Raw genomic sequence first — 10,248 nt, 5'->3', positions numbered from 1 at the left:
GTTTTTACGAGTTTTCTATATTTTGACAGTGATGTAATCTTATCCATTGCTGTGCAACAACGTTTAATGGGTTTAACCTTTTGTTTGTGTCAAAAGGAAGAACTGTGCTTGCGGTACCATGGCAAAGTGGACTCACCTTTTTGACTGTGCAGCTGCTCAAAACCTGTTTAAAACTTTTTGTGTTGCTGATTAACAGTGGTTATGCTCCACACTGCAGGAACAGCCTCCAAGAGGACGTGAGAGGCGTTAAAAAATATTGATTTTGTTCTGGTTTTGGTGTATTTGAATAATTTTTTTTTGTTATGATATATTTAGGTTTACAGATGATCTAATAATTTTTTTTTCTTTTATCACCCAGTTATTGGTTAGCATCATGGCATTTGCATAATGCTAAATAATATATTGTTTTATTGTTTGTATCATTTGTTTTATCACCTATTGTTGTTATTGTTGTTTTAATTCAGTCAGCTTATTCTGCGTGCATTAGTCTCTGTGTCCGCTTGTTTCCCACGTCGTCAGTCACTTGTACAGTACTTTGAAATGCGTTGTTATGTTATATGCTATTGGTTGATTGATATAAGGCTCCAAGTAATTTGTGTAATTAGACAAATATTACCATTGAAGAAATGCCTCTGAGACAAAACATTCATTAAGACATCATTTAATTTGGTCATTATGCTTTACATGACACAATGCATGTCCAATTATAACAATGTTGCTGTTAAACAGTTTATGTTTTGATAACAGTATTCAGGTGACTTATTTCATTACAACAGTCAATTTGACCATTACCATTTCACAACATTTTCAAGTCACATTTAGTTACAACAAGTTGCACAGAAAAGAAATTGTGTAGTTTTTAAAAGGTTATTGGTCACCCAAACAAACAAAAAGAAAAGAAAAAATCCAAGGTTGTACAAAAGCAAACAAAAACAGACAAACACTAAATTAAGAGTCACCAGTTTAAGTCAGTATAAAAGGCGCAATATGGAAAAGAAAAAGTCAGGACACAACACAGTTATAACGCCTCAATTTCACATGCTGTTTCCATAACAAAAGCTCACTTGAACATTGTGGATTGCTTCCCCCCATCCCTGATCACCTGTTTTCATAAATTAGTTTTCCTTCTTCTCAGCACCTATTTCTTGTCATTTTCAAGTCGAGATGCTACTATTCCTCAAAGAATGTCTGCCTGTCTATTGGATTGAGGAAAATAAACAGGGAGTTAACTTCGAGAAATAGATCGCAAAATTAGTTGGCGGCCTTTGGGAACTACTGTATCAACGTATCACGTTGAAGCAATGAGGAACCCAGAGAAAGAGCAGTGGACATTCTCGGCAGCAAAGACACCATTGGCCTCATCGTCTGGGATCTGGATGTAGACTGTATCCTGCTCATCAAGCAAAAGGACAGCACTACCAGACATCTGGTCCAGGAAACCCTTGTTATACTCATCATAAGTAAACATAACAGGCTGGCCATTCTTGTACAGAGCCACCAGGGCATTAGCTCCATTAACATGGATGCTGTAGGAGAAGTAGTAAACTCCAGGAATCTGGCAAGTGAAAATGCCACTCTCAGGGTCATAGTGATTCTCCGCATTGTACACTATCTGGTCAAACTTAATAGGGGTGCCAGCAGAAGGGTAAGGTGTTGCCAGAGCTGCAGTAAAAGCAGACATAGGGGACTTGACCATGATCTCACCCATTCCCATGCCCTTCTCAAACACAACCTCACCAGGAGGTCCGGGGAGACCAGGAGCGCCAGCTGGGCCAGGCTCTCCATCAGCTCCAGGTTCACCGGGCACACCAGGGGAACCCTGCTGTCCAGGGAGACCCTTAGCAGCCAAACCAGCAGGGCCAGGAGCACCAGGGAGACCTGGGTGTCCCTTGAGGCCAGGAGCACCAGCGGGACCTTGTGGCCCAGAGGGTCCTCTGGAACCTGGAGCGCCATCAGATCCAGAGGCACCTGTCTCACCTGCACGACCAGGATGGCCTTTGGGTCCAGCAGGGCCAGGAATACCTGGGGAACCTGGAGTACCTGGGGCACCTACGTTACCTTTGTCACCTCCAGGTCCAGTGGCCCCTCTGGGTCCAGGAGGACCAGCTGCACCTGTATAACCTTGTTTACCTGGGAAACCCTGTGCTCCCTGATCTCCCTTATGTCCTTTAGGTCCCTGAAGTCCACTTGCACCTGTGTCACCCTTAGGGCCAACAGCACCAGGCTCACCTGGGAAACCTCTTTCACCCAGAGGTCCAGTAGGACCAGTGGGGCCAGTAGCGCCAGTAGCACCAGTATATCCTGTTGCACCCTGCTCACCCTTTGAACCTGTGGCACCTGGACTACCAGATGCTCCCCTCTCTCCCTTCTCACCATTTGCACCTGGTTTTCCATATCCTGGGACTCCAGGGGCACCAGTGGCTCCAGCAGGTCCCTGGTGGCCTTTAGGCCCAGTAGCACCAGGCAGACCTGGGGCACCATTCTCACCTGATTTACCTGGAAGACCTACACCTGGTGCACCAGTGTGTCCCTTAGGTCCCTGTGGGCCCATGGGACCAGAATCACCATCTCTACCTGGCATACCTGACTTTCCTGCCTCACCTGGTGAACCTGGTTTCCCTGGCCTTCCAATTCCAGCTGCACCTGGTGCTCCAGGTGAGCCCATAGGACCCTGAGCTCCAGTCTCACCTTGAGGTCCTGGCATTCCCACCCCTCTATCACCCTTTGCACCTGGCAGACCGGGCACACCTGGATGTCCTTTCAGACCAGACTCTCCTCTGGGTCCCATTGGTCCAGGAAGACCAGCAGAACCAGGCTTGCCAGTAGCAGACAGACCTGCAGGTCCAGGGTTTCCAGAAGCTCCAGGGGCTCCCCTAGGTCCCTGAAGGCCAGGAGCACCAGTATCTCCCTTCTCACCAGGTGCTCCATTATAGCCAGGTTTGCCGGATCCACCTGGATTCCCAGGTTTGCCAGCAATGGAGCGACCAGGAGATCCAGGAGGTCCAGGAGGTCCTTGTGGCCCGGGCCGACCTACACCATCCTGCCCAGGTGGGCCAGATGGCCCTGCAGGTCCCTCGGGGCCAGGCTCACCTGGAGGACCAGGCTCACCTGCCACTGACACCACTGAGGAGGACAAAAGTGATAATCTTGAGTTCCAAAATAAAATAAAATGATAAACAAAAAACATTAGAACAAGCATGGACACAAAGTATTAAAGTGGAAGCACTCACTAACAGTGTGTTGTTTTGTTTTGAATCATTGTCTCTTCCAAAATTCTTAAAATATATCTTTTAATATCTTAAAAGTTCAAATATATTTGTGGTGCAGTACAGCTTAGATCCAGTATAGTATGTAGGTTTAAGTACATATTCAAAACATTTTGTTTAGTCTGTTTGTACCCTGTAATAGCCTGTTTGTCATATTCATGCAAAGACATCTCAGGTCTACTTGGTACCTCCAGTACCTAAAATTAAATCTACTTTAGTGTAAGTCTGTGGTTGTGCTTGGTTGTCTTAGTCTGTTTGAGAAAAAGGAATATGAGGTGATTAAAAAAATTTTAAGAATAAGTTCATGAATAAATATTCTCATTAAATTAAATCATCCCATCTCATCATTTCCTGGAGGAGGGTCAGCTTTTATTCTCACGAGTCAGTGAAATAGTTTTCCAGGATTGACTGCTTGATTCAGAATCTCAAAACCCAGTTTAATGTATATCTATACATATATTCACATATATATTGTTAGCCGATAAATGTAGAAAATTGACCCTCCTATTTTAAACGTGTACGGTAATTAAAAAAAGTTTTTTTTTTGTGTAGTGTTCAATTGTAATTTAGAGAATGTAAACAGAAAAAGACAGTATATAACTTGTTTCATTACAATTTCTAATACAAAGCACAAGTTAAAAATTTTAAGAGAGTTTATGTGACTTGTTTGTGGTGAAGTGGGGCTACATAAGCTGGAGGAGTTTTTTTTTCTGCCTTAATGTGGTCACATGTGTTTGAGTGTAAAATGCTCACTCCTTTACTAGCTCTGGATTAGTTTGAAAAAGGCCCAACAGATGTTTCTACTTTTGTGTTAAGCAGGCACACCCAGGCAAACCACACTGCTGGGTGACTGGACTCTTAATTGTCAGTGTCAAACTAAAAATAATCCACAAACAGCTACTTTTTCGCAAGAGATATAGCAGTGTGTTGATGCACACAAACATAACATTTCATGTTTTGCATTGGACTTTAGGAAAGAATGAAAAATCTCACCAGAAGTCATATGTTCAAAGTGTTTTTGTTGCACTCTGAATATATTTGAAATGTGGATCTGGTTCCTGTTTTGCAACAGGACTATTTAGAAAATGCAGTTACTCCTTCATGATTTTGAGTTAAAGCAAAATTAGCAAGCAACATTTAAGCTAAAACACCTAAAAAAAAGGAATATTTTGAATAGTAGTTCTCTGGGTTTACATTTTTCAAAATTGTAGCTATTTAGTAATGTAAACCATCACAAAAACACATAAATGTTGCTAATCAAACAATAAGTTCTGTGCACCAGAAAGAACAAACAAACTACACAGTACAATCCATTTCTGTACTGACAATTCAGTATGAGATCTACATGGACTATGATTGGAGAAGCAGGGAAAATTCTGCAACCAATCAGAACACAAGTCTGCTCCAGAGTAAGGTGGAGTTCAGCTCATGCTAGAGGTGCCTGCTTCTGTCTGGCTGCTTGCAGTGCTCCTATTAGCCACAACAAAGTTGCTTATTTCCTCAGTCAAGATCTAAAGGTTTGGTAAGACTGCCTCAAAATGCTGCTTGATTACATTTAGAGAGAAAAATCTGACTTCACAGGCTTTGCATGGGAAGACATGGTCTTCTTTTCTGTGCAGTGCTTGCACTGTTTTAGAGTCATAAACAGATTGGATATGAAGTGTGAGACAGGCTGCATTTTCTTACCGTGGCTCTTGACAGGGAAGGGCACCACCTTCTTCACCACATATCCCTTTCCATGGGCTGCTGCAGAGGCTGCGATGAAGAGCAGGATGCTCACCACTCGAATGTCCATCATGGAAAATCCAACCTGCAGGAGAGAGAAGAACACTGTCAATATAATCATATCAAAGGTAACATTTCCGGTATTCTTACATTCTTGTGTAAATTTAAAATATTTAAAAACTTTCTATGCCAAGCACAAAGCTACCAAAACTCTCCAGAAGGAAAGTTAGAAAGCATACTTTAGAGTAACAAAGTGGATTTTTTTTTCTCAGTCAGAGCATCCTGGAGAGCCTAGGACCCTCTGAATTTCATGAATAAAGCACTAAGACAGCCAAAGTTTCTACCATCTCCTTATCCTGTCACAGTACCTACAGAAGGCCTCGACAAAGCCTAGATGTTGACAACACTTCACCAACTATAGAACCATTGGGAGAGCAAAGAAATCATACATACCAGCATCCAATGACAGGGAAACCAAATCTCTTCAGCACCAGCTGCTGGTGCTTCTGTATATCCTTAGGGTAGGAGCACAACTGAGGATATGCTGCCCTCCAGTACAATGATGTGAGTATTTATACCATATCTACCCCTCGCATCATTAAAAAAAAAAAGAAAGCCCCCACCACACAAGTACCTCCCTTCTCAGAGCTAGGGTGTAATTAGCAGACAGATCTGCCCAAAGCAGGCATGTCACATCAGGGTGCCTCCATGTCTTGCATATCCAGACACATGATTATCACTTATTTCAGTCTTTTTCTGAACAAGAAGATGATCATGTATAATTCAAAATGAAGTTATAAATTAATACAAGGCACAAAAACAAGCGGAGGAATTAACTGATGACGCCTTTTCACTTTCACTTTTTCACCTTTATTTTTGCTGCTCAACAGCAACCTCTAGTTTGCACCATGACTAGTTTGTATTTATTTGGTTCGAAAAAGTGTTTAAACACGAGAGTGTCTCAAAATAGTCAAATCTGATCTATGAAATACAAACAGGAGCATCTGTAGAGGCACCTTTGGTGCCTCACAAAGCTTGCATTTAGGATGTTAGGATAGATTTGTCTCCAAATTTAAATCTTGTCCAGCCGGCTGGAGGAAACTCGCCTTTACCTTCTTGACTGTCTGGGCACCTTCATGCCAATTAACAAAAACAAAAAACATAAACAAGGGAAGTTGGGGGGGAAAGATTCCTGTGGATGAGATCGACCGGGTCTTTTAGTGCCTCAGACAGAATCAAATAATAATGTTCATAACTTGTGCAAAGCTAGTAATTAGGAAAAAATTATAACTTTCCCCTAATTTAGTTCAATACAGTATTAATTTCCTGAGGATTATTTGGTCAGATTGTGATTGTGGATTAGGACAAAGAGGTTTTGATTTCACTCTCTATTTTGGGGTGAATTTTTTTTCTTAACTTGTATATTCTTGCAAGTGTTTCGCCCTCCAAACAGCTAATAAAGCTATATAAAGAACCGCTGGGAAAGACATTTGGGCTCGTCTCTGTGCCCCCTCCTGAATGCAACCCAGTGTCACACCTATCACTTGCAGTACCCATATCTAGACAGCAGAGGGCATGTTTCTACTTATATACAACACATTGTCATGGAGAGAGATTCTGCTGCTGCGGAGAAGCAGACAACCCCTGCGGTCACGTGTTATTTTTGGCCCCCTTGGTGCACATACATCATTAGAGTTCTCAGGCCTATTCCTACAATTAAAGCTGGTTGCTATCATGATGCTCTATTTCCTCAATCGGCTCTCTCCTACAGTGTTATCCTCCCTCACCCTCCACCTTGCCTTGTTTACTTTGAGTTCTTCCAACTGTAATTTCTCAGTTTCACTTCAGCCACATAGGAAATGCATACACCCAAATAATCACATGTTCCCAAACACACAAGTAGCCATAAACGATGTGTAGGGTAGTTCATGTCCCATCCCAAAAGCTTCCTGACCACGCATCCATTTATGGTACATGGTGTTCTTGTCCTCTTTTCATGTACATACATCATACTGGAAACACGTGTATATTTTCAGAAATTATGATGAATGGCATGATTTAGGGCTTTACTAAGTTTCTATATAAGGCAGCTACCCTACACGTGTGACTGTGACAGGCGTCTTTCACCACGTTTAATTAGAGATTCTACAACATGGCTCGTTTGAACGCCCCCAACCCTAGTTTCTTTTTTTTGTGTAAATTAGACCAAATTATCTGCAATTTTCCAAAGTGCTACCTTCCCTGGCTTAAAGTACTAAATCATGTTTGGCAAGCATTGTTTAAGTTTGCTCTTCCTGTGAAATAAAAGATAATGCAACGTGTGATCTTATTCTTATTTTCTTAATTCTTAATTTCCAAATGCTTGAAAATCTGTTCATAACCACGGTGGGAGAGACAGCATACAACAAAGATGCAGACATTACATTCGTGCCAATGTTATCCGCGCAAGCCATATTTTTCACTTTAGTTATACATGTTTGGTCTTGTTTTATCAGCTGTGGAAACTTATGTATTCAGCACTTTTTCTATTTTGGCTAAATTGCTGGTGAATGCAGCAGAAACATGCCAGCCGTTTTGATATTTCTTAGCTGTGCTATTATATTTCAAAACCTCTTTATGCTCACATCCTAAGAGGCCCAGCCTTTTTCAGCTTTAGTCAGATTTAGATGAAATGACAGAGCTAGAAAGGGTGGAGTTAGGATTTATATGTTTATAGTTTCAGTTTATTTCAGTGTATTTATGTTTTTCAAACATGACTAAACCACTGCAAAAGAGGTTCTCCGTTTTTAGTTTGACGCTCGGAGAACAGTGATTCATCTCTTTATGCAGAGAAAAACAGCAATCTGCATCTGCATGCGAGCCCTTGAGGAGATAAACATTCATGCTGAGCCTTGGAAGCAGAGTGTATTTTGGCCTGAGGAAGACTTGAATTAACAGTGTAATTTGGATGTTGTTTATAATCTTGCAGCAGATTTAGGATTTCTAAACACGCCACTGCACTTATTTGAGAAGGACTCTGTCCTTGTGCGTATGGTGCTGAATTGAAGGCTGTAAAAGCGCATGGCAGAGTGTTCTCTGCTCTGCTCATTACAGAGCCACCACAGCTTGATGTGGTTGGCAAGCCTCTTCGTAATAACCATTAGAAATTAGGTTAACGGCCCTAAAAGTGAAGGTGGTGACGTTGCTTTGCTTTTATATTGCTTTTCTATTAAGTGCCTCACTGTAAAATACACACATGCGTTGAGTTTCATATCACTTCACACACTCGACATATGACATAAAAGGCTTTTACTGAATTCGGTAAAGTAAGTACATGGCTAATTACAAACACACCCAAAGTCAGTGAGTGCAGACAAAGGGTGACAAGCTTCCTGCTTTAGGGATTCACAGATTTTTTTCACAAGTGGGTTATGTGACCTGTCAGCGGTGGTTCAATTTCACTTGCTACGGTAATGTAATTTAGCACAACTATGAGGGACATGAGAATCTACACTTTGTTTTCTGCAGAAGTAAAGAAATTTGGTCTGTTTATTTCACTGTATTATCATGTTTGCAGATACAGATTATTAATGCTAATATATGTTGATGCTTATACTTATGCCCTTCTTAAGTGACAAATTGAATGTGTAACTTTAACAGATCACTTTGTGAGAGTTACTGATACCGCTACTGATGTACAAGATCTGAGTAGCTTCTTCAACCGAAAGTGCCTCTTAGAGCGTTACTCAGTTCTTAAAATGCACCACAGAAATAGACTGAAAAGAAACATCAGAACAAGCATGGGAAGCCATGACAGAGCAAACTTTTTTCGTATTTCACTGCTGCAGCTGGCACTTCGAGGTCCCATCTGTTGTTCAGGCCTTCATCTGTATCTAACAACAGCCCATGGATTTAACAAAGTTCCCCAGAGAGCGCTTCTGGACAGTGTTACTGGCAATGCTAGTGATGTTTGTGCTTGTACTCTACAATGATAACAGTGCTTGGAAGGAAGGTTTTCGCATTTTCTCTGTTTTTGTTCGCTTCACTGCCCAGGAATTGATGTTTCTGGTTTCTTTGCCATGCTGACCGAGGCTCAACCCACACCCAAGAGAAGAACATAATTGGCGGTTGATGCAAAGAGACCTAACCGAGCACGTGAGTTAGGCAATGGCTAAAGATACACCATCACTGCTTGGATACAAATTTAATGTTTCAATAAACTCCACGGACCACTAAGAACTACTTTAAACTTCATGAATGGCAGACTTGATGGGGGCCCTTGTGAATGATTGGTGGGGAAATTACAGGGTCCTGAAAACAAACATGGACCCAAATGAAATCGGAAGAGTAAAGCAAAGTAACTGAGAGATCGGGGCTGGAGTCTGGGAGATCACCAGTTTCAAACCCAGGATGGTAGGAAAATGGAAGAATAGGTGAGAAAGAAACAGCTGAGTGTCCTTTCCTACCTCCCATGTTAGGATACATGTAGTTGACATAAAAGCCTTCCCCAGCAGATATGCCGACATATGTATATTTCTTTTTACTTTAATGTTTTTTTAATTGTGGAAACACATGAAATTTCCTATGCAATTAAACTGATAAGCTGGAAATTGCTGGAATTTTGTACCCGCTGGCTGCTTGCGATGCTATCACCAGGCTGCCTGCCGAAGCTGCTGCTTCACACACTTCTGAAAGTTAGCACTTGCTTAATGCTAGTCAACCAAAACCACTTTATCAGATTAAATCTTTTGTGCTCCCATAGATTGCTGCACATTTATTTCTGGAAAGAACTGACTCAGCTGTTTGTCTTTTGGCAACTTTCTTACTCTTGCTTTGAGGAAATCAGACTTTCAAAGCTGCAGCAGCCTGAAAAGAACACAATTAGAAGTGCTCAGCCAGACAGTTAATATGCTGCTGCAAAACAGCACATACGCACACACAAAATACTACAAAGGTGAAAAGGTCAGAAGAATATAGACAGAGACTGTTTATCTTGCTCTGTCCTCAACTAAAGAAAAAATGTGTGCAAGTCATTCTTTATTTTTCAACTTTCTCTTGGTATCTGGCTCATCTTGTTCTGTTCCGCATTGCTTTATAGTAAGAAAGAAAATAAAAAATAAAGAACCATCAAACAGTAGACAGACTGTTACAAGTATCTACTCATTGTGGGATCATTTAAAGATTTCAAAGCAAAATAAAACCACCTTAATGGTATTTTTTACGCTTAAGCGTAGGTGGCAGAGTCCTGTATTTAAGGATAATGACAAATCCTCGACAT

At 41.4% G+C, this 10,248-nt stretch overlaps 1 protein-coding gene across 1 annotated transcript; it reads right to left on the bottom strand.

Annotated features, from left to right (window-relative positions):
- Window positions 1-645: 645 nt before the first annotated feature.
- col10a1a (collagen, type X, alpha 1a) lies at window positions 646-5,535 on the bottom strand. Its single transcript, XM_075448069.1, has 3 exons — window positions 5,445-5,535; window positions 4,953-5,076; window positions 646-3,123 (listed from the first exon to the last, which is right to left on the bottom strand). Exons 1-3 carry the CDS (start codon window positions 5,448-5,450, stop codon window positions 1,289-1,291), a joined length of 1,965 nt encoding a protein of 654 aa, XP_075304184.1. The 5' UTR covers window positions 5,451-5,535; the 3' UTR covers window positions 646-1,288.
- Between the last annotated feature and the right edge of the window lie 4,713 nt (window positions 5,536-10,248).

This window comes from Odontesthes bonariensis, chromosome 17 (genome assembly GCF_027942865.1).
Source record: "Odontesthes bonariensis isolate fOdoBon6 chromosome 17, fOdoBon6.hap1, whole genome shotgun sequence".
Lineage (NCBI taxonomy): Eukaryota > Metazoa > Chordata > Actinopteri > Atheriniformes > Atherinopsidae > Odontesthes > Odontesthes bonariensis.
This window is presented reverse-complemented; position numbering and strand designations above follow the sequence as displayed.

Excerpts from the sequence above, each read along its gene's own strand:
- col10a1a (XM_075448069.1), bottom strand. Across the intron at positions 3,124-4,952 it reads CTTCCCTGTCAAGAGCCACG|TGGTGTCAGTGGCAGGTGAG; the intron begins GTAAGAAAATGC and ends TGTCCTCCTCAG.